Raw genomic sequence first — 26,083 nt, forward strand, 5'->3', positions numbered from 1 at the left:
CCAGAAAATTCCATCTTGCTAGGTGAGGGCCCTATAATTCTCTCCTGCGGGCACCAGACCACCACGGGACCTGGGCTGGCTTGTGGGGAGCAAGAAATCCAGCCCTAAACACTGGACCTCGGATTCCGAGGTGAGGGTAGGGTCCCTTTGTACATAACTTCCCATTTTAACGCTGTCCTTGCCACGGTTCGGGGGACGAATGGCACCATGGGCATCTGCCAGCTGGAAGTAAGGGCGGGGGCGGGTCCCCAAACCCTGTGGACCCGGGGCCAGGCGTGGGGCTGGCCAGACACCAGGTGGTGTTTCCAGTGAGGTGCCAGGCTGGACCCTGCTCCCCTGCTGTTCGTCCTCTCCCCACCTCACATTAAAATTTTTTTTTTTTCAACGTTTTTTATTTATTTTTGGGACAGAGAGAGGCAGAGCATGAACGGGGGAGGGGCAGAGAGAGAGGGAGACGCAGAATCGGAAACAGGCTCCAGGCTCCAAGCCATCAGCCCAGAGCCCGACGCGGGGCTCGAACTCACAGACTGCGAGATCGTGACCTGGCTGAAGTCGGACGCTTAACCGACTGCGCCACCCAGGTGCCCCCCCACCTCACATTTAAAAAAAAAATTTTATTGGGGCTCCTGGTGGGGGAGGTCATCCAGTTAAGCATCTGACTCTCGATCTAGGCTCAAGTCATGATCTCATGGTTCATGGGTTTGAGCCCTGTGTCAGGCTCTGTGCTGACCGGGCAGAGCCTGCTTGGGATTTTCTCTGTCTCTTTCTCTCTCTGCCCCTCCCCTCCTCCTCTCTCTCTCAAAATAAATAAATAAACTTAAACAAATTTTATTTATTTATTTTAAGTCCAGTGTAGTCAACATACAGTGTAATATTAGTTTCGGGTGTACGATACCGTGATTCGTCACCTGCAGACGACACACAGGGCTCATCACAAGTGCCCTCCTCAATGGCCATCTCCCGCCTAGCCCACCCCCCGCCCAGCTCCCTTCTGGTAACCATCAGTTTGTCCTCCGTAGGTAAGAGTCTGTCTCGTGGTTCCTCTCCCTCTGTCTCTTTTTCCCTTTACTCATTTGGTTCTTAAATTCCACGTATAAGTGAAGTCATACGGTTTCTAACTTTCTCCGACTGTCTTCACTTAGCATTACACTCTGGCTCCATCCGTATTGTTGCAAGTGGGGAGATTTCGTTCTTTCTCACGGCCGAGTGATATTCCATTTGTGTGTATAGGTCTGTGTGTGTGTGTGTGTGTGTGCATCAGTCCATGGACACCTGGGCTGTTTCCCTATCTTGGCTGTTGAAAATAACGCTGCTATGAACATCGGGGTGCCCGTGCCCCTTTGAATTAAGTGCTTCTGTACCCCTGGGCCAATTCCCGGTAGCGTGATTGCCGCCTCGTGGGGCGGCATTCTTGTCTGTGGTGGGAGACTTTTCACGCCATGGGCTCCGAGACTGTGGGGGAACAGACACCAGTCGTGCGGCTCCGGGGGAGACAGTGAAGACTTCACTGTTTTCTTGATGGGTAATGGACGGGTGGGGCTGTGCTCTGACACAGGGGCAGGGGCGGCCTCCCTGGAAACGCGTCCCCTCCCTTGCGTGACCGTGTGACCCTGCCTCTCGGGGCTTCTCTGCGGCGGGCACAATCGTGTGTCACTCTCCGGCTGGCATCAGGAAGGCACGAGGACAGGAGTGGAGATTCAGGGCTGAGGCTTGCAGACCTCCTTTCTCTTCCTTGTGCCCGTCTCACGTGGTGACGCTTACTTGATGGAAAGCGTGGCGGGAAGCCTCCCAGAGCCAGACCCAGACTTTCCCCGGAGGCCCCAGCTTGCACTGGGCTACGTTAGTTAAAGCCGACCTGGCTGGACCCGCCGAGAGGCCGGCACAGCCTGAGCGCGGTCAGCAGGGCATCTGGGGGGCTGAGGGCCGGGCGCCCCCAGACACACAGGCCAGCCTGGGGTCCCCAGCGGTGCCAGCGAACGTCCTGAGTGCGCCCCCGTGAGTCCCTTATAACGGGCACCGGCGATGCGGCCACAGCCTCTGGCCCCCGGGACCCGAGGGGCCTCGTCGTCCGTCCCAGAAGGCGAAAGCCCGCTGCGTCTCTCTGACCTCGTGTGTCGTGAAGTCCGAATAGAGAACTCTGGGGTGTGTCAGGATGTCGTCACACACTCTCAGGGTCTCCATGCAGATTTGTTATCCTACGGTCTGCAGCTCAGAAGTCCGGCTGGGCTCGGCTGGCTGCTCTGCTGGGTTTCACAGGCGGAGTCAAAGTGCCGGCCTGAGTGCAGGAGGCTCTGGGGAGGGGAGGGGAGGGGAGGGGAGGGGAGGGGAGGGGAGGGGAGGGAAGAGGCCGCGTCCGTGCTTGCAGGGCTGGGGTTCCTGGTCCCTTGCTGGGGCCGGCGGCCGCCGCCTATGGCTCCTCCAGGGCTCCGTCCGGCCCTCGCACGCTTCCAGCCAGAGAAAGGTCTCTGCTCGCACCGTCTCCTGAGATTAGACGGCGGACTCGCATGGATTATTCAGGAGCCCCTCCCCCTCTCAGGGTCGGTCGACACACTCGCATCTGCAGAGACCCCATTGCCGGGTGAGGTCGCACGGTCGCAGGGGCCGGCAAAACTTGGTTTTGCACCGTTGCTGGCGCTTTCCTGGCATTGCTGAGAGGTTGCTAGAGAGTTCTAAGATCATTCCTGAACATTGGCCTTATGGCTAAGGTCATTAACGAGAACGGACACGGTGGTGCCCTCCTGCAACGTGCACCGATGGCCAGATCCTGCCCCAGCAATAGAAGTCTCTCTCCTGTGCTACCAGCCCCCACCTGGCTTCCGAGCGCCTAAAATATGGCGAGTGTGACCACGAAACCGACTTTTCTATTGCATCGGATTCAACTTACATACCCATGTGGCAAGGGCTAGCATCTTCGGGCTGGGCCACCGTCACACCCTTTGGGCGCTCAGTACCTCACGGAGAGTCTCTGCTCTTTGCAGACCTGACTTCTTTGTGGAAAGTGGTGGAAAGGGGTGGGAGTGGCAGCAGAGGGAATTGGGGCTGAATTTTACCTGCGTCCCCCCCGCCCCCGGCTGTTTCCGTTAAATTGCACCGGGAGAGTCATGCTTCTCTCGGATTTGTCTCTGGTGACGCCTCTGGTATTTTACAAGGTCTGTTTGTTTCTCTTTTATCGCGGTGAAGCACCTTCTGACCCGCTGCAGTGGCAGGGGCTTGGCCAAGATGGAGCCTTAGCAGGAGAATGATGAAGTGACTGTGTCCCGGGAGCCGCCGCGAGGGTCCCTTCACGGCGCCCCGTCCCCCGTGGGGCTCACAGGCTAGGGGTCGGCCAGGGGCGGGGGGCTGAGGACGAAGCTCGCGGAGAAATCTCTGCCCCAAAGCGATTCACTTCTGCCAATTCCAACAGATGTGCCCAAGCACTAGGTTTCATTTGGAAAGACGAACATCGGCCTCGAGGCCTGGCTTCGCGGTGCTTTTCAGGGAATACACGCATGTTTCGAGGAGCTTGGGGAAAGCGTGTTCATCCGGTTTGAGGAACGGGCTGGGTTATGTCACCCCGACTGCCACCTGCACCACGGAGGCTGGGGCGGGAGACGTCCCGCCTGCTTTACAGCGTCAGCCCCAGAGGGCACCGCGACCCTGACTGACGTTTTCTGAAGACGAGCTTCCCATTTATTGATTTGCTAAATGGAAACATTCATTTCCAGAAGGGAGCCGTCTTTTTAAAATTTTTATTTATTATCATTATTTTTTTAAATGTGAAATTTATTGTCAAATAGGTTTCCATACAACACCCAGTGCTCATCCGAACAGGTGCCCTCCTTAATGCCCCTCACCCCCCCCCCCCTCCCGCCCCCCCCCCCCCCCAACCCTCAGTTTGTTCTCAGTTTTTAATAAGAGTCTCTTATGTTTTGGCTCCCTCCCTCCCTCTCTAACCTTTTTTTTTTTTTCCTTCCCCTCCCCCATGGTCTTCTGTTAAGTTTCTCAGGATCCACATAAGAGTGAAAACATACGGTATCTGTCCTTCTCTGACTTATTTCACTTAGCACAACACTCTCCGGTTCCATCCACGTTGCTAGAGCATTCTTTTTTTAAAAGGAAGAGCAGAAGTGGCTTGTTGTCTGATGGAGGGTGGAGCCTAAAAACCGGATGGCTTGAGACTGGTCCCTGGGAGAAGCGTGTCAGACGCCTCCCTGGCTTGCTCTCCCTCCCGCGCACCTGCAGCACACACTGCCTGGTGGAGGTGATGGGGGGCGCACGGAAGAGAAAGATGAAAGACGGCGAGGGTGGCCAGAGCTTCCCCCTCCCACTGCTCTCCGGCCAGCGGGGAGGCCGGACCACAGGACCCCGCCCCACGTTGCCGTGACACCTTGCTTTTTCCACCAAACCCGGTAGCTGGGAGAAGGGGCGTTAAATCGGTGGCTTTGGCAAACTGGCGCATAGGGAGCTCGCTGCAACTGCCCGGGAAAAAAATCGGGCCTTTCCAAAAGAACGACCGGGTAAATCAAATGTTTTGTGATTAAGACGATGAAATATCCAGCAAGGCTTTGCGGTGTGCCCGTGACTGGCCTGGCCCTGGGTCACCTTGTCCAGGATACAGGTCGGTCACTAAGCTGTTGCTGTGGGGGGAAAGCCTGCAGCGACCCACAGGCTTGGCCAGGCCCCCGTCTTGGCACCTGTCGGGCTGGCCCTGAGCTCTGCGCTCCTGAGCCCGCGTGCTGCCTGCTGGAGGGGCCGCCGAGCCCGAGCTGGGACACGGCAGACCGCCAGTGTCTCGGCCTTGACGGGTTGACCTGGCAGGAGAGCTCTGCGCAGAAGCCCCGTGACGTCAGCCTGCGCAGAGGGCGCGTGTCTGTCCTGTGGTGCAGTGTCCGTGGTTGTGTTAGGCTACACGGCGGCGGAGGGCTGGGGTCTTGCGCCCTCGTTGCTCAGTGCTTTCCCTGCACAGGTGAATAAAACTTCCTGGGACGGAAGGTGCTGTGTGTCCTCTGTCCAACACGGAAGCCACGTGTGGTTCCTGAGCACCGACATGTGGCTAGTGGCAGGGAAAACTACATTCTTAATTTTATTTAATTTCGATTAAACTTCCATGTGTTAAATAGCCACTCATGGCCTGTGGCTTCTCGGTTGGACAGCGTAGGTGCAGACGAATGCCGACCTCTACTTCCGTGGCCTCCGTGGCCCGTCGCGCCCGCACGCCTGGCACGTGCTGTCTCCCTCGTCCCTTCTTCTCCTCAAGTCCCAACTCAGGCGTCCGCTCCGGCAGGGAGCTCCGGAGCCCCGGAGGTCGCGCTACAAGTCCGCCACTGCCACCTGGATCACCACCGCCGGCCGTGTCTGTGACCTGCCCTCCGCGGGAGCCCGCCGAGCAGGTGGGACCCGGTGCCGTCACAGCACTGCACAGTCACAGACCGGTCGACCCGCATGCCACGCGAGAGTGCCCGGGGCTCTCGCGTGTCAGTCTCGTCTGGGCGGATCCGGGTGGGAAATGTGGTTCGCGTTCCGGCTGCGTGGTTTATACAGGCTACTTGAGCTCCCAAAGGTGCATTCCCTTCATTTGTAAGATGTGAATTATATAAAATCGCGGAGTTGTTGTGGATCAAAGAGATAAAATATGTGGACTGTGCATGACGTTATTGCAAACTCACGATCAGCGTTAGCAGTTTTCTTCCGCACCTTTTCATCCTCAGGAAGATTTTAGTTCAGTGAGGGAACCAGTATTTTATCTATTTATATATGTATTTTTTTTGAGAGAGAGTGAGTGCATACGTGAGTGGGGGAAGAGCAGAGAGAGAGAGGGAGACACAGAATCAGAAGTGGGCTCCAGGCTCCGAGCTGTCAGCACAGAGACCGACTCGGGGCTCGAACTCGTGAACCGTGAGATCGTGACCTGAGCTGAAGTCGGACGCTCAACCGACTGAGCCACCGAGGCGCCCCTAAACTTCTCTAAGTTTTTTTTTTTAATGTTTATTCATTTTTTAGAGAGAGAAAGAGAGAGAGAGAGAGACAGAGCATGAGCAGGGGAGGGGCGGAGAGAGGGGGAGACACAGAATCCGAAGCTCCAGGCTCCGAGCTGTCAGCACAGAGCCCGACACGGGGCTCGAACTCGTGAACCACGAGATCATGACCTGAGCTGAAGTCGGAGGCTGAACCGACTGAGCCACCCAGGCACCCCTAAACTTCTCTAAGTTTTTTTAATGTTTATTCATTTTTGAGAGAGAGAGAGAGAGAGAGAGAGAGAGAGCATGAGCAGGGGAGGGGCGGAGAGAGGGGGAGACACAGAATCCGAAGCTCCAGGCTCCGAGCTGGCAGCACAGAGCCCGACACGGGGCTCGAACTCGTGAACCACGAGATCATGACCTGAGCTGAAGTCGGAGGCTGAACCGACTGAGCCACCCAGGCACCCCTAAACTTCTCTAAGTTTTTTTAATGTTTATTCATTTTTGAGAGAGAGAGAGAGAGAGAGAGAGAGAGAGAGAGCATGAGCAGGGGAGGGGCGGAGAGAGGGGGAGACACAGAATCCGAAGCTCCAGGCTCCGAGCTGGCAGCACAGAGCCCGACGCGGGGCTCGAACCCACAAACAGTGAGATCGTGACCTGAGCCGAAGTCGGACGCTCACCCGACTGAGCCACCCAAGTGCCCCATGGGAACTAGTATTCTCAAACAGAAAATGAGTTAGAAAACATTATTCACCCACCCGTTTAATGGAGAAATAAACACCAGTGGACCCAACAGATTATTGTCCTCGTGGAGCACACGTCTAGTTGGGAAAGACAGATGATAATAAACCAGCAGGTCACACCGTGTGCCCACCTGTCACTGTACCTGGGGGTCAGGGCGGGCCTTCCTGAGAAGGTGATGGGGGAGCACGGGCTTGAAGGGAGGGGAGGGCGTGTGCCACACAGAAGGGGGGGAAGAGCCTCCCAGCAGAGCCACGGAGGTGGGACATGCCCGTGGCACTGGTGGGGGGGGGGTCGGGGACGCGTAGGGGGCCCTGGATGGGCAGGTGGGGGAGGGCCCCGTGGACCTCGGAGGGACACCAGCTCCTGCTCTGAGTGACAGGGAAAGCACACAGGGTCTTAACTTTTGACTGTGCTTAGCAAAAGGTTGGTCCGGTGTCTCGCTGAGGACAGACGGCTGCAGAGAGGGAAGGACGGACACAGGGAGGGCCCCTGGGGGTGTTTTCATGACGCAGGAGAGAGACGACGATGCCTCCCCCCACTTTGTCTCTCTTCGTGCGTGCGGACAGTGCGTGTAAGACGTATAATTTTACCGTGAACGATTTCATCGTGTACAGAAGCAGTTGATCTTTGGAGCCCTCACGTACCCGTCACCACTGACACGGTTATCGAGTCCTGGCCAGACTGTTTCATCCATGTGTTGAAGTACTTCCTCTCCTTCTCGGATAGTTCGGAAGGAAATTCCATACGTCATATCATTTCAGGGTTCTGAATCCAACTTCGGACTGGATTTGAGGTGTAAGGGGAAGAGGAGACAAATGAAAGGTGACCCTGAGGCTGTTTGGGCGGCTTGAGGACGAGGTGAGTCCGGCGGGGGAGGGGAGCCCGAGTCGGGGAGGACCTCGCACGTGGGGCACGCATCCCGGGGGACAGCTGGGGTTGGCAGGTGGAAATCCAGGAAGGCGAGATGTATTTGGGGACAACCAGCATGCGGGTGATGTTAGGGGCCCGGGGACCGTGTGGGGCCACCGGGGTGAGAGGACGCAGCAGAGACAGGGACCCTCCAGCATGAAGAGCTTGGGGGGGAACTGCCTGTTCTTTGAGTTATTACAAGATCATCACAGACAGTGTTCCAATTCACATTCCTGACAGCAGATGGTGGGTGTCTGTTGGTTACAGAAAAGTGTCCATTTCATGAGGAAAAATGTCATATTATGAGGAATCACGTTCTTGTGATTTCAAGGAGAGCTGACTTCTCATGTGCATTGACCATTTGTGTTTCTTCCATTGTGAATAATTCTTTCTTTTTTTTTTTTAATTTTTTTTTTAACGTTTATTTTACTTTTGAGACAGAGACAGAGCATGAATGGGGGAGGGTCAGAGAGAGGGAGACACAGAATTGGAAGCAGGCTCCAGGCTCTGAGCCGTCAGCCCAGAGCCCGACGCGGGGCTCGAACTCATGGACCGTGAGATCGTGACCTGGGCTGAAGTCAGACGCCTAACCGACTGAGCCACCCAGGCGCCCCTGAATAATTCTTTCTTTAAATGTTTGTTTATTTTTGAGAGAGAGAACCAGCAGGGGAGGGGCCGAGAGAGAAAGGGGGGCACAGAATCTGAAGCAGGATCCAGGCTCTGAGCAGACACCAGCGAGCCTGTCGCGGGGTTTAAACTCACAGACTGTGAGATCGTGACCTGAGCCGAAGTCAGATGCTCAACTGACTGAGCCACCCAGGTGCCCCCTTATTGTGAATAATTCTTTTTTTTTTATTATCTTGTTTTATTTTTTATTTTTTAAAATTTACATCCAAGTTAGCATCTAGTGCAACAATGATTTCAGGAGTAGATTCCTTAGTGCCCCTCCCCCATTGAGCCCATCCCCCCCCCCCACAACCCCTCCTGCAACCTTCAGTTTGTTCTCCATATTTATGAGTGTCTTCTGTTTTGTCCCCCTCCCTGTTTTTGTATTATTTTTGCTTCCCTTCCCTTCTGTTCATTTGTTTTGTATCTTAAATTCCTCATATGAGTGAAATCGTATACTTATCTTTCTCCGACTGACTAATTTCACTTAGCACAATACCCTCCAGTTCCATCCACGTAGTTGCAAATGGCAAGAATTTCATTCTTTTTTTTTTTTTTTTTTTTTAAATTTTTTTTTTTTTTTCAACGTTTTTTTTTTTTATTTATTTTTGGGACAGAGAGAGACAGAGCATGAACGGGGGAGGGGCAGAGAGAGAGGGAGACACAGAATCGGAAACAGGCTCCAGGCTCCGAGCCATCGGCCCAGAGCCCGACGCGGGGCTCGAACTCACGGGCCGCGAGATCGTGACCTGGCTGAAGTCGGACGCTTAACCGACTGCGCCACCCAGGCGCCCCAAGAATTTCATTCTTTTTGATTGCCGAGTAATACTCCATTGTATCTATAGACCACATCTTCTTTATCCGTTCATCCATCAATGGACATTTGGGCTCTTTCCATACTTTGGCTACTGTTGATACGGCTGCTATAATCAGGGGGGTGCGTGTGTCCCTTCGAAACAGCACACCTGTATCCCGTGGATAAATGCCTAGTAGTGCAATTGCTGGGTCGCAGGGTGGTTCTATTTTTAGTTTTTTGAGGAACCTCCGTACCGTTTTCCCGAGTGGCTGCACCAGCTTGCGTTCCCATCAACAATGCAAAAGAGATCCTCTTTCTCTGCATCCTGGCCAACATCTGTTGTGCCTGAGTTGTTAATGTGGGCCATTCTGACAGGTGTGAGGTGGTATCTCATTGTGGTTTTGATTTGTGTGAATAATTCTTAATGAGATGTTTTTTGTGTAGTTTTCTCTTTTCACCACGAGGGGTAGGAAAAAAGGTAGGAACGAAGGTCATCCGTTGGCTTAGGAGTGGGGCGACCTCTAGGCCGGCCCCGAGTCCCCCGGCCTCCTTCCATGCCTCCCCACCTTCTCCAAATCTCTGCTTTCTCAACTTCAAAATAAGGGTGCGGCGGGGCGTGGGGGGCTGGGTTAAGTTACGCCAGCCCCACTGGTGATACCACAAACGGTCCTGGATGCTCCTGGATGGAGCCGTCTCCGTGCTGTGGTCTCGGATGGTTCCAGAGCATTGCTCTGCACGGGTGTCTGGGGCATCCGTCTCCCCCATGGGGGAGTCCGTGTGGGCAGGGCATGCATTCTCCTGTGTACCCCATTTCTAGCCAGGGCCTGCCAGCTAGTTGCTCAAGAAGTGATTTTTGAATGGATCTAAACACTATTAAAAGCAAATTATTCCTTTCTAAACTAGAAAAATTTTCCCCTTTAAAAAATAAAAAAGGGGCGCCTGGGTGGCTCAGTCGGTTGAGCGTCTGACTTCGGCTCAGGTCATGATCTCGCGGTCCGTGGGTTCGAGCCCCGCGTCGGGCTCTGGGCTGACGGCTCGGAGCCTGGAACCTGCTTCCGATTCTGTGTCTCCCTCTCTCTCTGCCCCTCCCCCGCTTGTCCTCTGTCTCTATCTTTCAAAAATAACTAAACATTAGGAAAAAAGTTTAAAAAATGAAATAAAATTACAATCTGAGGCAGTGGGATTCGTGTATTTGGTGGAACTTTGTTCTTACGTAGTTCAGAGGGAGTGTGCTCTCATTCGGTCCCGGTTCAGTGTTTGTGCAAAGTCACAACCTGGAGTTGGGGACCCTGGAGCGCGTGGGCACCCGTCACGTCCACTGGACAATATGTGTGTTGTTTGAGTGTCTCAGACCTTGGTTTGGGGGACCCGGGTGAGGGCCTCGCTTGCTCACGTGGGTTCTGCTACCCTCTACGCCCGAGGCTGACCGAGCCTCCCTTCTTGTTGCTAGGAAGCATGGCCGACTCTCCCAGGGAGGGAAAACCGGCCAGGTCTCTGGACTTCACCCGGCTGGTTGACATGGCCTCTGAGTCCGTAGGAGGAGAGGTAAGTGGGGGTCTCACGGCAAGGAGAACACTGCAGGAACCTAGTTAGAATGGCCAGAATCGGGCCGAAGTTCCAGCCCGTTATCGCAAAAGGCTTCCGAAGAATTTTTAAGAAACTGGGGACGATTCTAGCAAAGGCAGTATTGCTTTAAGCTTAGAACAAAAAGACATCCTGCACCTGTGACCAGTCCTCCGTCCCTCTGTGTTTTCTCACGGTGTAGATCAGTGGTCCTCAAATGTCAGTGTGGGGATTACCTGGAACCGTTGTTGACAAGCACAGGGCACTGTGATACCGGTAAAGTGCAGAGGCACTGAGCGCCAGCACCTCGCAGGTGCGTCGTCCGGTACAGACGGGGCCGAGGGGGGCGTCCCGCCCTCCAGAGGCTCTTGCTCCCCCAGGGAGACAGGTGCTGCGGGAGCCGGGGGCCGCGAGTGGGGCGGGAGGTGCCGGGAAAGGCTGTGCGGCCCCTGTCTGCACAGGGGGTCTTCAAGTGGGAGAGGGAGCCGGCGAGGAAAAGGGGCGAGGGGCCGCTTCGGTCAGGACGCCGGGGGAGGCAGCGAGGCGTGCCCCAGCTGGTTGAGTGTTTCTGGAAGTCATCAGGGACTTGCTGGGGGGCATGGGCCCGGGGAGGTCGGAGAGGCCCCGGGTGCCCCGTGAGGGTCTCTGCCGAGGCGCCAGCGACGGGCCTGGACGCGTTCCCGCGTGTCTGCTCCGCTCACCCGGGCTTGGCCCTTGCAGACTCTCAGCGGGCGGGTCGGCCCCGACACAGCCGCGATCCCCTACACTCTGCCTCCGCGACAGTCATCCGCAGCAGAACAGCGAGGTCTCCCCTGACCTGTAGGTTCTGGGCTGGGGTCCGAGGACAGTAGTGTCCTTAGAGGCGAATTATGCTCGGAGGCTGGGACTGACTTTGCCAACGATAGTTCAGCAACTAACAGCCTGCACGATAACGATTCCTAGACAACACGCCCAAACCCGAGACACTAACTACACTCGTGGTCCAGGCAACGGGGAGAGGAGATCAATGAAGTCCGGGGCTAGGCGAGGTGTCCTTCTCTACAAGCTGGTTCTCCGTAGAGTCAGTCCTTCCAGCCCAGAGCTGGGGGCCGGCTGCCGGCCCGGGGCCCTCGTGGCTGCTGGAGGCGGCACCGGGGCACGCAGGCAGGGCGGCTGCTCCGATGGCTGGCGCCGCGGGGCCGTCACGCGGCTCGCACCGCCACCCACGAGGAGCGGCCTCGGCAGGGCAGGGGCAGGGGTCCCTTCTGCCGAGACCGTGGCCCGGGTCAACCAGTGCCGTCCGAGGAGGCTCGGCCCCGGCAGCCGCGGTGTGTCGAGATCTCCGGAGAGCTACTCCCATCAGCAAAGTGGAGCCTTGCCCAGAGCGGACCCTCTGCGTAGACCCCACAGAGTCCCGGTAGTGGGAGTTTCAGTGTCCCTTCCGCGAAGCCGCTGTGCCCGTCAATGCTCGAGCTGCCGAGCCCTCGCGACAGGTGCCGGTGACAGCATCCTGACACGGCTTCCTCCACGTAGACAAATGCCCCCTGATGAACACACCTCACTTCAGCCACAGACGAGTGGCCTTGCAAACGTCACCGGCTAATTCCCGACACCAGTGCCCGGGGTCCCCTCCCGACGGCAGCTGTCACGAGGGTCTGGCTTTGGTCGGTGGGGCCGCGGCCCGTTTTGTCCAGAAAAGTCCATTTACACCTGTTTTCTTGGGGTGATGAGTAGCAACCCCCTCCCTCTCACAAACGTCCTGCTTTGGTTGATGAATTACCAGGCCCCCCCCCCCCCTCCTGCAGGGCGTCCGACGGTGAGACAGCCGAACCATAGGCCTGGCCCAGGGTGGTGTTTTTGGGCCATCGCTCTGTGTGCGAGGGAGTCACAAAGCCCAGTGTCCTCCATTCGTGAAAAGGAGGATTGGTGTAGTTTCTTCCTGACTGTAAGAAGTCAGCACGTCCCCATCCAGATGGCCAAGGGGTGCCGAGTACAGGCTGGAACGAGCTGAGGCAGGCCACGAAGTCTAGACGTGTCGAAAGCATAGCGGCTTAATTGCATAGCGTTCTTTCCCCCGGGCAATTCCACGTTTCTTTCTACCGCGTCTTGCAAAATGAAATAAAATCGTTTTTAACTTATGCCTTTTTTATCTTCTTTCTTTCTTTGTCTAGATTTTATTTGCAACGGATGATTTTTTTGCTCCTGCGGAAAACCTCATAAAGGTATTGTGAGTGGGCATCCCGCACCATAAAGGTATTGTAAGTGGGCATCCCGCACCATGAAGCGTTGGGGTAGAGCCATCTGTGCCGACACGGCAATTAGAATCTGCCCGGATGTTTGAGATGGGAGTCCTGGAGTGTGGACCAGTAACGGGCACGTTGGAACAGTAGAAACATGTAGAGATCCGCACCAGCTCGTGCTGAGACACATTGGAGACAGACGGGCATCGGACACAGGGATGTGGGGGGGGCCGCATGGCTTTATGGGAAAATCACTGAGATCCTTGCATACTGTCCTCTGTCTCACGCAGAGCTCATAATCTGGGCCAGGAAGAAATCTGGCACACACGTTGAATTTTGGGGAAGTGTCTTACCTGCCTAATTATAAAAGTGTAGGACGTGCTTGTGAACAAAACAAAAGAAAAAACAAACCTGAAAATATAGGGAAGAAAGGAACCTCGGCTGGAATCCTGCTACCTTGCTACGCCAGCCATGGGGTGTGAGTTCTCGTGAGTGGGCAGCATGCTGTCCTCCACCGTGGTTACCGGCCATGTCGTCACCCTGGTGACAGGGCCCCTCTTTCCGGGCAGGACCCGGCCAGGTCTAGAGCATGTTAAAGTATGACATTCCGAGGACATCTTACATACATTAACTTACTCCTCAGAGAAAATGACAATAGAATGAGGAACAGAGATGTTGATTTACTTGTTCTAGGTCACACAGCTGATAGATGTCAAAGCTCTTTTCATTTTACCATATGTCTGTCTATAGAAAACTTAAATGCCTACACACTTTGACCTCGTTATTCCATGGGTTTATATTATTTGCAAAAGTAGGCAAAGATGTGTAGAAAATATTCATCCCAGTGTTGTTTGGAGGGGAAAGGGCCAATCCAGCCGTCCATTGATGGGACCCATATATGAACTTCCGTATATGGGACACTGTGTAGCTACTAAAAGGAATAGGCTAGCTGTCTACACACGGAGCAGCTCCGAGGGCCGGGGTCCAAGGGTACAGCTGGGCCTCAGCATCCCGCCTACGCCTCACGCGCTTGGGCCGGACTCCTTGTTAAGCAGTCTTTTCTGGGTTGCCTGGGAGACGTACCCTTGCCGGCTCTTTCTTTCCGGCTGCCGTAGGCTGCCTTGGGGGGGCTGCGCTGTTTGTGGGGCCACGCAATTCACTGCGACGGGGCTTCAGCTGTCACTACCGCCAGTTAATTCTATGCATCGAGGGCCGCAGAGAAGCAGGATTTCTTTCTCTGGAGGTGTCGCAAAATGGGGCGGCCCCTCCTGATCTGGAACGGGTTACCCGAGTGCGAGGGTGGTGGCAGGCACCCCCACGCCGGCCGGGGATTCCCTCCGAGTCCCCGTTGGCGTGGGTCTCCTGTCCCTTGGGCGGACAAAACGGGCCAGGCCCTCGCAGGGATGGCAACCACCACCTCGTCTCCGTCTCTGCTTTAGAGTAAAAGCCCAAGCTTCAGAGAAGACGAATACACGGAGTTTGGGAAGTGGATGGATGGATGGGAGACCAGAAGGAAAAGGAGTCCAGGTACTGAGACCGCTCCTTAACGCGACGGAGCTTAAACGCGGGTGTTGGGAAGCCGGGGTGCGTTCTGGCAGCTCCGTCCCGGGTCCCCGGACCTCACGTGACCCTTCCGAACATCAGGCTCGGAGGGTTTAGGAAGGGGTCGTCTGTGCGCCATCAGGTGAAAAGGAGGATGTGCTGCTGGGACAGCGGGGGTGTTGGTGAGGCTGCGGGGGGCGGGGCGCACCTCCCGAGCGGGGTGGCAACGTCACAGGGTGGCGTGTGTGGGTGCGTTGCGTCTACACGGCTCTCTGAAGAGGGTGCTCTGGTCCCTCCTTGACTGCTGTGTAGACGGGCTCGCCCACGCAGCCCCCGTCCTGTCACCAGTGAGAAGGGCCGGCTTTTATTCGTTGCTCCTCACCAGGCTCAATGAAAATACACCTGTTAAAGCTGCAGACGCGCCTGTGAGAGCAAACTAAATCCGGCGTTGTAACTGGGTTCTTATCCAGCTGATAACTGGGTTCTTCAGCTGAGTCAACTGCTACAGAGGTCCTGGATATTTCCCAGGTACATTAGCAGCTGCTGATGAATCTGGGCATTTCCAGGCCGCGTCTACATGTGACCACAAGTAGCCAGGAAGTACTGGGTGACCTGTGGCTTGTAGACTTCTCGCGCTTTAGCAGCCACGGGGAGGGGGCAGCTGGGCCCCGTAGAGCCTGAGGCGACGGCGAGCAAGCGGTTTGCCGGAGGCCTAGCCGTGCGTCAAGCACCTGCCGAGCGGGGCGGGCTGTTCTCTACCCCGGACGCAGTCACATTTGAGTTTTGGAAGCTGATCTCGTGCCTGATTCGCAGTCGAAGAAGCGAGGCTCGCAGGGGCTGGTTTTCACTTTGGAGCCAGAATCGGGTCTCCCTGGATCCAAGGCCCGTGGCTGGGGCGGAGGGCTGTCGTGGGGGCACGGGGCGTGCGTGGCCGCGCCGAGGGCATCTTCACGTCCCAGCCGAGAGTGACCCTGTGTGCCCTTTTCTGGGATGGGAGGGGGTGTCGCTGAGTCTTTTCTTCATCTCGGTCCTGTTCAATCACGCGCTTTGTCTGCCGAGTTACGTCTGACGGGGATGCCCTCGCTTCCCTCCCGTAGGTCACGACTGGTGCATCATCAAGCTGGGGATACAAGGGATTATCCGGGGCTTCGATGTGGACATTTCCTACTTCATGGGAGATTACGCTCCTCGGATATCAATCCAAGCAGCAAACTTGGAAGGAGGTGCCTTGGGAACCGTTCCCCTGGCCTGCCCCCCCCTCCCGCAGCACCCCCGCCCCGTGCAGTTTCCACCCAGACAGGTTCAGCAACGTGTCTCAGGCCACATTAGTGCCACAGGCTTTAGAACTTGGGTTCCCAGTACAGTGTTCTGTGGTTTCTGAGTTTTAGCTTGGCCACGTGTAGACTTCATTGTTCCCACGCTCTTGGGGCCTCACCGGGACGAGCAGGGTGCAGGGGAGGGCAGCACGTGGGCTGCTGGACAGTGTGGAGCCAGGCGTGGGCCGGCTGTGGGGTGGTGGCCGTCCCTGTGGGCACAAGAGTGCGGCAGCCACGGAGTTGTCAGGAAGGGGTTCCTTGTGCCTCGTGGGACGAAGCATAAGTACAAGTCAGACCCCCGCTTTCGCTCCTTCGATGGTACCGTCTGATGCTGGTCCCAGCGTTACTGTTTTTAGAAGCAGGGACCACGATGTGTGTGTACGTACACGTGTTTAGGGAAGATAAATCACGCCAGTTGGCAGATTTACGCTGAAAGCACTGTGTCCACAGCCCAGTACGAGGCTCTATGAAGGGGACAGGCCCTGCTCCCGACACTGGGGGCACCTGAGAACGTAGGTGAGGACAGGACAGGTGCTGCTGCAGAGGCAGGAAATGCCTGATGGCAAAAAGGAGGATTCCTTCGGAGTCCGATTCGGGATCGCCCAAGTGTCAATTCCAAGGATGCCGTGGGGGATGGTCTTCTTCTGGCTTTGACGTTGCAATTTTCCAGAACCTCCATTGAGCCGACTCCTGAAAACTCGAGTCGTGTGATAGATTTGCTGCAGCTAGACTCACCCTGGAGATGGTGTTGTATTTTGACGAGCAAAAGTACTGCCAAATGCACTGCAGCACCTTCTGGAATTACTCAGTATTTCAAATGTCGAGGACCTTCAGCAAATCTATTACTTTGATCATCTGATACTTTGACTTAAGGAAGCTTCTCTCTGGGGTGATTTGGCGGAATAAAAATGAGCAGACCGCCCACTAGGAGTATATTGTCTTTGATTCCGAACGCGAACCGTAACCGCGTTGGTCCCTCTGCCTCCAGATAAAGCACCAGAAATGCCACAGAGAGGAGTCAGGACAGGGGCTGCGGCCACCCCGGCGGAGTTTGAGGCTGTTGCTAAGGTACGTCTGCTAACAGGGTCGGCGGCTTGTCGCGGTGGCCAGGGCACAGGCCTGGCCACGAGGGTGCTTCTTAGGGACACCCCACCCACTCACGCCTCTCCTCATCTACTTGTCCAGCATCACAAATGGTTTCTACAGCCCGAGTGAGGTCTAGCGATGTGTCCCAGGGGGTCTGCCCAGCCCTGCTACCTGCCAGGTGCTACCCCGATAAGATAAATACAGAAATCGGGAGTACGACTTTACGTACCTTTTACGCCTGCTGAGTCTGGTAAAGGAACCACGTGGACTTGTGCTTTTTTGTACATTCCTGTCTTTTAAAGCTTGTCCAGTCGTTAATTTCTATTGTGTTTTACGAAAGTGTTGATCCATAACAGACTGGGAAATAAGCAGTGAGAGGGACAACACACAGGCCCTTCAGTCTGAGGAATGCTGGTCACGACGTTCAGGTCAACCCGTTCACCCCAGGTCTCAGGGTCCGAGGGAGCAGCCTGGTGTGCACCGATGTTCACGTCACCAATTGTGGTTTCTTCTAGAATCCTCAGAGGGAGTCCCAGATCTTGTCCCTTCTTCCCAACCCTCCCTGCCCGTTCCCCTGCTGCCATCGCCCGGTGCCTATTTCAATCTGGATGAAAAGCCCTCAGGGCTTTAGTCTGCTTATTAAACCTGGGACTTGATCTTTATTAGTATTTTTATTGAAGTATTTTACTAGGCAGCCATCATCAGGTTTTGTTCCAAAGTATCTCTATCCTGTAGGCCCCACACGAGCACCAGGGTGAGAGAATTTACTGTCCTTGGGGCCGCTGCTAACACTTTCTATTTATTGCTAGCTGGGGTCCAACGACTGGAATTACTTGGTTCCCATGACAGAGCTTAAACCAGGAAAGCCTGCTTCCAGCCACAATTATTTTCTTGTCGACTCCCAGCAGAGGTGGACTCACGTAAGACTCAACATTTTCCCGGGTAAGTATGATGTGGCCCCATCTGCCGTCTTGTGGCCTCTTGACTTGGTGTGGGCATGTTTCAGGGTGAAGGCACTTATCTCTCTAGCATTTTCAGGTGACAGGCGGCCCCTTTTTGTGCCCTAGGAAATTCTCGTCGCAGCCCAGCCATCCTTTGGTAGTTATTGAAAAAACACCAGGTCAATTAGGAGGTGATGGGAGGGAGTCGTATCAGGTCAAATGTCTCCTAACACATTCTATTTCACCAGGTGCACCAGCAGATGAGGCGGTGTGTGCAAAAGTCCCTCATTTTCTCTCACTTAACAACTTTGTTGTAATGTAATTCACCGACTCGCAGTGCACCGTTCAGCGGTTTACGGTTTAGCCGGGTATATGGTTTCAAGTCTGCGGAAAAACACCGCATAGGTGCAGCCATCACCACGCTCAATTTGAGAACACTACTCTCTCCTCAAAAGGAAATCCTGTACCTTGCTATCAACCCTCACCTCCCTCGGCCCTCAGCAGCCACCAGTCTGCTTTCTGTCTGGACAGAGTTGACCACGCTGGACATTTCACATAAATGGTCTTTTGTGACTCGCCTCTTTCGCTTACCATGTTTTCAAGGCTCGATATCAGGGGTACTTTACGTCTTTCCATGGAGGAACGATACTCCATTGTATGGATAAACCGTACTGTTTATATATTCATCTACTGATGGACACTTGGGTTGTTTCCACCCGTTGGCTATAAAAACGCTGCTATAAATATTCCCTTATGGGTTTTGTGTGGATATATGTTTTCATTTGGGTATACACGTAGGATTGGACTCGCTGGGTCATATGATAACTATGTTTTTATTTATGTTTTTTAAATAAAGTTTGAGAGAGCACATGCACGTGTGAGTGAGGGAGGGGCAGAGAGAAAGAGGGAGAGAGAGAATCCCGAGCAGGCTCCACACTGCCAGCACAGAGCCTGACGTGGGGCGCCGTCCCATGAACAGCGAGATCATGACCTGAGCTGAAATCGAGAGCCGGATGCTTAATGAGCCACCCAGACGCCCTGATAGCTACATTTTTAGTTGTTGGAGGACCTCTCCCGTTGTTTTCCACCACGGTGGCACTATCTTACGTTGTCACCGACAGCGTGGGCGGGTTCCCGTTTTTCCACATCCTCACCAACACGTACTGTCATCTGCCTGTTTGATTGGAGCCATCTTAGAGGAGGTGCAGCGGGGTCTCCTTGTGGTTTTGACTTGCATTTCTCTAGGACCAATGAGGACGAGCATATTTCAGTTCTGTACTTGGCCATTTGTATGTGTTTATGTACAGATCCTATACACACACACACACACGCACACACACACACATACATACCTACACGTTTTTTGGGAAAGATATCTTTTCAGATCTTTTGCCCATTCTTAAGTTGGGTTTTTGTCTTTTATTGTTGAATTGTAAGAGCTCTTTGTATTTCCTAGATACAAATCCTTTATCAGATTTACAAATATTTTCCCCGGGGTTCAAGTATAAAGGGGAAGGAAGCAGTGTTTTGTCCTGGAGTGGCAACAGGTTGCTTTAGATGAGTCACTGTCAGAGTGTGGAGTGGCATGCCTGATGTCCCTGATAGTTTTGATTAAAAGCGAGGCTGGATATGAAGTCTGTAAAGAAGAGTCTTATTTTTTAAAGACCTAAAATCAGCTTTACACTCAACAGCCAAGTGTGTTCTGTGCCGTCAGAGTGAATCCCGATGCTCGGTGAACCAGAGGAGAGGTTCCCCTAAGTTAGTTTCTGCTGAATGACCCCCTCTGGTGTAATTTTTAGGGTTTTATGGCAACACAGTCTGGTTTTATTTATTGCAAATATCAAGACCGTTCTACTGAATTCTTTTCTGATCACTCACTTTCATCAAGGTTTTCGTGGAACAATATAAGGGCTTGGTTTCAGTAGAATAACGGGGAAAGCTGTTTATACAAAGCTTCCTCTCATCTTCCAGGAAGTACTATTCAAACACATAAAATATTCGTTTTCTCAGAATCCGAGAATGTGAGTTGATGTTGGCGGCTACTGTGTGCTCTGCAGACCTACTCTAGGCTGCTGTGGTTCTCAGAGCGATTTGGTTTTGTGAACATTATCTTCCCTCTTCTCAGTCAGTGTTTTTACAAAAATAGAAACATAAGGCTCTTGTATGAGTCCGTGTGGTATTTAGCAACGCTAATTTGTGGCCCCAAACATTATATCTCTGGTGGCTCTTCCAATAGCTCTTTGACCTTCCTGGAGTTATTAATCCAGTAAGAAATGTCAGCACCTGCTGTGTGCCAGGACCAGTACTAGATAGAGACAATAGAGAAGCAAACGAGATAGATCACTATTCTGGCTTTCGAAGATTTTATATTCTGGTTCTGAGATACTGATACCAGCAGGGGCTTAAACAAATACATGACAAGATCATTTCAGGCTGTGATTTGAGCTCTGGCAAAAATTCACAGGAGGCGATGATGACTCACCCAACCTGGAGAATCAGGCGGGGCTAGGCAGAGCTGGAGGGAGATAACTAGACGGTGACAGGAAGAGCATCTCTGACGCCATGACACATAAGGTGACACCTAAGAACAACAAATGGCCTCTTGCAGAGCTGGGAAAGTAGTTCCAGTACAAGGGAATGGTGGGTGCAAAGGCCCTGGGGCAGTAGGGTTGGTGTATTTGAGAAACAGAGCAGGCAGGTGTGGAGAGCTTTGTCGTTTATGACCCACAAACAGCCCCCTCTCCAAGTGAGAAATGGCCACGGCCTCTTTCCTTCTCAGACGGTGGGATTGCACGTCTTAGAGTGTATGGTTGTGGACAGAAGGACTGGACTGCAACTGATCCCAAGGAACCGTTTGACCTCGCAGCCATCGCTCACGGGGGCGCCTGTGTAGGATTCAGCAACGCACACTTTGGGCATCCAAACAATATGATAGGTGAGATGCTGCTGTGGGAGCTGGCCTGCATTTGGGGCGTCTGGGCACCTGCACTAAGCACCCCAATATGGTATGAACCTGCACTAAGCACCCCAATAGGATATGAGCGACTTAGGAGGTGTCATCTTGAAGCACGGGGGTGGATGAGATCAACCATCCACACACAGGACTGGATGCCCTTATGATGTGAAGTAAATCAGTTTTCCTTCCTAATTTTCCTTCCTAATTTTGGCTGAAAGGGAAGAGTAAAACTTACCCTATGGCTGCATGTGAATTTATCAAAACATTAAGTTGAATGGCAATAATTTATGTAGCAACGTTCAGGCACAAGGGATCTGTGGTTTCCTTACTCCCATGCATTCATTCTCACATTTAAGATAAAATCCTGTGACACTTCCATTAAATAATGTCATTTCTGGCAGGAGTCGGCAAGGCTAGGTCTATGGCTGATGGCTGGGAGACTGCAAGGAGGCCGGACAGGCCACCGGTGTTAGAGGTAAGAAGTTGAAAACGGCCACGATTCAGAGTCTCCTCTGTCTTGTTTTAAGTTTACATCAAGGAAGCGCTTCCTTCCGGAACCTCGTAGGCAGCATTCCGGAAGTACTTCTCGTCGTTTTCCGGATTGCCTACTGCTTCACGGTAACATCAGGGCAGGACCCAGAAGGCGCACACCCTGGCCGCGCCTGCTACTCCAACGAATGGTTGAAATGCCTCCGGTTCTGTAATAAAGGGTCTACAATTTAATGATATAAAACCCGTGGATAAATTCATTGGTTGACCTGGAGGCAAAAAACCCCACCAGTGTCATGGATGAGACCACCTACGTATATGAGTGTGTGACAGACAGGGGGCTCAGCTGTTCAGTTTGCCTAGTAACTAATGTGAGATAAGAAAGTCAAAACAAAAGCAAAACAAAACACCTTGCACTTTGTTAACCCCACTGAAAACTTCCCGGACAACACCCCTCTCTTGGGTTAGCCTCCGTGTCAGCCAACGCTTCCGATGGGAAGCGGACGACTCCCGTTGCCAGAAACTAAGTTTGGAGGCAGATTACACAGTGGTATAGATTTGACCAAGAACGTATCTACTTTGAAAGGTCAAAACGAATAGATTAGAGTACCTAGGGGCTGGGTTGGATACAGACCCTTCTGTGTGTCTCCTTCTACACAGATTTACAGTCGACATAGAAAATCACATCAGAAATTTATAAAAATGTAGCAATTACCCAATAAGCTCCTGAGTCCACATGAGGCATTTAAGGAATAATAGACAAGGGGGGCAATTAACACAGAAAGTAATTTACATACCGGGGCATAGGAGATGCTCTTCCGTAGTAAGAAATAAAAGAAATGTCATCACATGTCGACATTTTTCACTCGCTGTTTTCAGAATTCGTTTCCTGAGTGGCCTCAAGCTGGCTTCTTTTTATTCTTTTTCCTTTTGAATCCCAGAATGACGAAAATGGTAGTCTCCTTGTTCCGGGTTGTGAATGGGCAGTCTTCCGGCTGGCACATCCTGGAGTGATCACTCAAATTGAAATCGATACGACATATTTTAAAGGTGAATGTAGAACCATCAGGGAGCGCACAGAACCTGCGTGCTGGTAACAAAGATGATGTGGTCTGTGGGCGTGGGGCTCAGGACGGTGGGCTCGGCACTTGGCTTTTGCACTCTCCGGTGTGCAGTTTTGAGCAACTTCCTTTAGCTCTGCGGGCCCACTTCCCCCTTTATAAAATGTCAGAGTTGAGCTGGGTCACCCCCCGGCGTCATCCGAGATTCTGTGATGCTCTAAGACTCTTCACTATAGGGGTTCCCGAATCTCATTTGGAAAGAGCCTGTGCAGTCGTTCCTGGTTAGTCCCATCCAGAAGAACTGGATAGGGGTGTATTCTCATGGCAGGGGGACTAGGGAGATTGGTTGGGGGGGCATTTCCTCTCCAGGCTGGGCTTGTAAGGCAGGGAGCTACACGTTTGCAAAAGTGTACTATTAGTAAAAACATATTCGGACAAGTGCCGCTGGCATTTGAAACCTACTTTCTTCTGAAATATATACCTGTGTCATTATATGGACACAGTTCAAGAGGGGTTATTAAACCTTTATAATTGTCGGGTGAAATTTCGATAAGCGATGGACTGGATGTTTCCTGACTGCTTACTTGTCTCAGTAAGCGGTGGCAGTTTATATTCATCCCTTGGATGCCTGATGTTGAAATGTCTTGCGAATCATCGTGGCCTCACGCGATTACTAACGACTACACCAAGGCGCAGTGTATGTTTAAGGCAAGGTTCTTCTTCAGTGGTGTGGATTTAAGTTAATTATTTTAAGACACAGTATAGATGATTGTGACCTAATTTTGGAAGACTATTTTATTTATTTACGTAAAAAATTAAAAAAAAATCTTTATTTTTGAGAGAGAGAGAGAGACCCTGTGTGAGCAGGGGAGGAGCAGAGAGAGAGGGAGACACAGAATCTGAAGCAGGCTCCAGGCTCTGAGCTGTGAGCACAGAGCCTAATGTGGGGCACGAACTCATGAACCGTGAGATCGTGATCTGAGCCGAAGTCGGATGCTGAACTGACTGAGCCCCCCTGGCGCCCCTGGAAGACTATTTCAGATCTGATTAGCAGGTCACTGCTTTCACTTTTCCACACAGCCGATGAACAGCTCATCTTGGGTCAGGGGAATGCAGCCCTGCTATTTTCTTGTGGTTCCTGGGTGCTTGTGTTTCCGGCGGTATCTTCAGTCCGTGGGTCTCTGCATGGATGATGTAAATCGCTTGCTAATTTTGTGAGCGATAGTTTAGTTAGAGCCCGGGAACGGCCAGTACATGCACGTAACCAGGGAGCCCAGGCTGCGCCGTCCTGAGTTTGCCGTCGGCCCTCTCGGTTCTGTCCATCACAGCACGAGCACAGTCGCGGCCTGAGGGGCGTGCCGACCCCAGCTGTGATCTCATGTACACGAAACCTAACAGATATGCACGTATGTGTGTAGATACTGAAGAAACAGAAACAGAAATAGCGGCTTTCGTGTCCTCCTCCCACATCTTTCAGGTTTTCATGTGTCCTCAGCAGCGTGCTTGCACCTTGCAGGTCACCGTCTTAAGAGATGTGCCGCGGGGGGCATGGGAGCACTGAGTATTTTTTTCCTGTGATCAGAACCCCCTCCTCTGTTGATCTTAAAGTCTTAGGCACCCCTACAGCAGTTCTCCCCGCGAAGAGTGTAGACCCTACCCCTGAGGTCTTCTAACCCCACTGGGCACAATTCTGAGTAAATTCCAGAGAGGAGAGAGACTCAGGACCACATGTGTTATCGGGCGAACGCAGAGCACACCTGGAAGACGGCACGTGGGGTCGAGGACAAGCCCTGGCTGGCTAACTTGGCTCGGTCTTTCTTTTTGTTTCTCGTGACGCAATGCGGTGCCGTAAGGAAAGTGTCTTCCAGCCTCCCGATAGTCTGGGATGAGCCACATAGCAGCGTGCAAGTAATTAACGCTCAATCAGGGATGCTTATCAGGTACCTTCCACTTCCCAAGTAAAATGCCGAACACGCAAATTCAAAGGTGCCGGCCCATTAACGCGCATCGAGCGGATTTTGATTCCTCTGAAAAATGAACTCCCGCATATTGCGTCAGGCAATCCACCTCCGTCACAGATGGGTACGTTCCTTCTCTCACATGCGTCCTGCCTTTGCTTTTCTTCAGAGAGAACAACGATTTGTCCTTTGCTGGGTCTTTGAGTTGATTAAAAAGTCAGCCAAACTGCCGAGGGCAAGCAGAGTGGAGGAAGTGACCCTGAATTTGTCCCGACAGGCAATTCGCCCGACAGCTGTAAGCTGGACGGCTGCATCCTGACGACTCAGGAGGAGGAAGACATGATCAAGCAGAAGTGGGAGCTTCCGGGCCATAAGTGGAAACCGCTGCTTCCCGTCACGAAGGTATGGCACCCACGGGGACCCGGGAAGGCCGGACCCGCCGTCGGGGCCGCTTTGCTCAGATTTGCTTCCCAAACCTTCTGCTCAGATTAAATAGTAAGACGCACCAGCTTCTAAAAACCGTATCTGTGCATTTATGTAATAGAAAGACAGGCTCTAGTCTTTCATTCGTGTGCATTTCTAACAACCAAGTTTTGTTTTAAACCATCATGTACAAAGGACATATGTATGTGTGGAAAATGTTTCTGCAGTGTATTGACTTTCTAGAAGGGATGACTAATATATTTAAAGCTAAAGCTATAACAATGTGTCCTCTTGTGAGACGGACACGGAGATGTTCCAGAAGCGTCCTCTTTGCTCCAGTAGAAGGACAGTCCTTTGTGGGTCAGAGTGGGGGGTGAGGGGTGCTCCCACGTGGTGATGGGTGATGGCCTCTGGGAGGCACCAATATGCCCACTTCTCACTTTCTTTTTCTTATCGGTGTATCCACTTAATTAACCACTGAGAACCACGAACATCATGGACCCGAGTGTTCATGTTAGCATTACCTGGGCTTTTGACCCCTGCTAGCCTTCCTCTGTGGTAAGCCAGCCTGTTATCAGTGAGTAACTGGCCTGGGTCACGGGCCCTGAGTCCACGCCGGCCGGTCTGGGCCTCACTCCGCATTATCACAAGGACCACTTCCTGCCTCTCTTTCAGCTGTCCACCGACAAAAGTCACTTGTTCGACAGCCTGACCCTGGAGCTCCAGGACGTCATCACGCACGTGAGATTCACCATCACCCCGGACGGGGGCGTGAGCCGCCTGCGCCTCAACGGCTTCCCCAGCTCCCTCTGCCTCCTGCGCCCCCGGGAGAAGCCCATGATGAGGTTCTCCGTGAAGGCAGGCTTCCGGGCCAACCTGTGACTCTGCGCGGCCGTGCGGTGGCCCCGTCGCACTCTTCTCTTGAAGGGTGTTTAACATCCGAAACTTAAGAGGTTTCTGGCCATTGATCTTTTTAAGATCAACGTAATTCCTGGTGATTTAATAAAGCGGTCACGCTCACACATCGGTACGTGTATCTACCGTCGCTGTGGAGCGTTTGGTCGTGTGAAAATTGTCTGTGGTCGTGAAAGATAGGTGGTCTCTTAAAGATCACTTTTTTAAAAAAACACTACAAGATATTGATATTTACAGAATTGAATCCTGTACATTCTGCATGTAGATTCGGCAAGTGATACTTGTAGCTTTTTGTCTTTAAAAGTTTAAGCCCATCAAAACCACTGGAAAAACATATTTCTGGAACCATTCATCTTCTCAGCTCAAGAGGATGGGCCCGTTGTTACCCAGAATAAGGAATGACGTTCACAAGGACACACACCCCCTTGAATTGTTCTTCCCCGGTGAAGGTGCGTTCCGGATGCTAAACCTTCGGGACACTGTATGCTAGCTGTGCTCGTAATCCGGCTTCTCACGTGCCCTGGATGGGTCCACACAATTCCTCCTGGACACGGTTTTGATTG

At 53.0% G+C, this 26,083-nt stretch overlaps 1 protein-coding gene and 1 non-coding gene across 5 annotated transcripts; both read left to right on the forward strand.

Annotated features, from left to right (window-relative positions):
• Window positions 1-25,627, forward strand: ALLC (allantoicase). Of its 4 annotated transcripts, XM_058682441.1 has the most exons (13): window positions 1-130; window positions 7,442-7,538; window positions 10,502-10,596; window positions 12,765-12,815; window positions 14,273-14,360; window positions 15,473-15,598; window positions 16,680-16,759; window positions 17,587-17,719; window positions 20,498-20,653; window positions 21,076-21,149; window positions 22,105-22,213; window positions 24,460-24,584; window positions 25,281-25,627. In XM_058682441.1, the coding sequence occupies exons 3-13, from the start codon at window positions 10,507-10,509 to the stop codon at window positions 25,485-25,487; spliced, it is 1,239 nt and encodes a 412-aa protein (XP_058538424.1). In that variant the 5' UTR covers window positions 1-130; window positions 7,442-7,538; window positions 10,502-10,506; the 3' UTR covers window positions 25,488-25,627. The 4 variants fall into 4 exon arrangements, with proteins under 4 accessions (XP_058538424.1, XP_058538422.1, XP_058538425.1 ...); XM_058682439.1 differs by lacking the exon at window positions 7,442-7,538 and having other exon boundaries at window positions 14-130; XM_058682442.1 differs by lacking the exon at window positions 7,442-7,538 and having other exon boundaries at window positions 27-136.
• On the forward strand, window positions 9,989-10,073 carry TRNAR-UCG (transfer RNA arginine (anticodon UCG)). Its single transcript has one exon. It is a non-coding gene; the product is annotated as a tRNA-Arg (tRNA).
• Window positions 25,628-26,083: the final 456 nt, after the last annotated feature.

The sequence above is a fragment of the Neofelis nebulosa genome, chromosome 9 (genome assembly GCF_028018385.1).
Source record: "Neofelis nebulosa isolate mNeoNeb1 chromosome 9, mNeoNeb1.pri, whole genome shotgun sequence".
Lineage (NCBI taxonomy): Eukaryota > Metazoa > Chordata > Mammalia > Carnivora > Felidae > Neofelis > Neofelis nebulosa.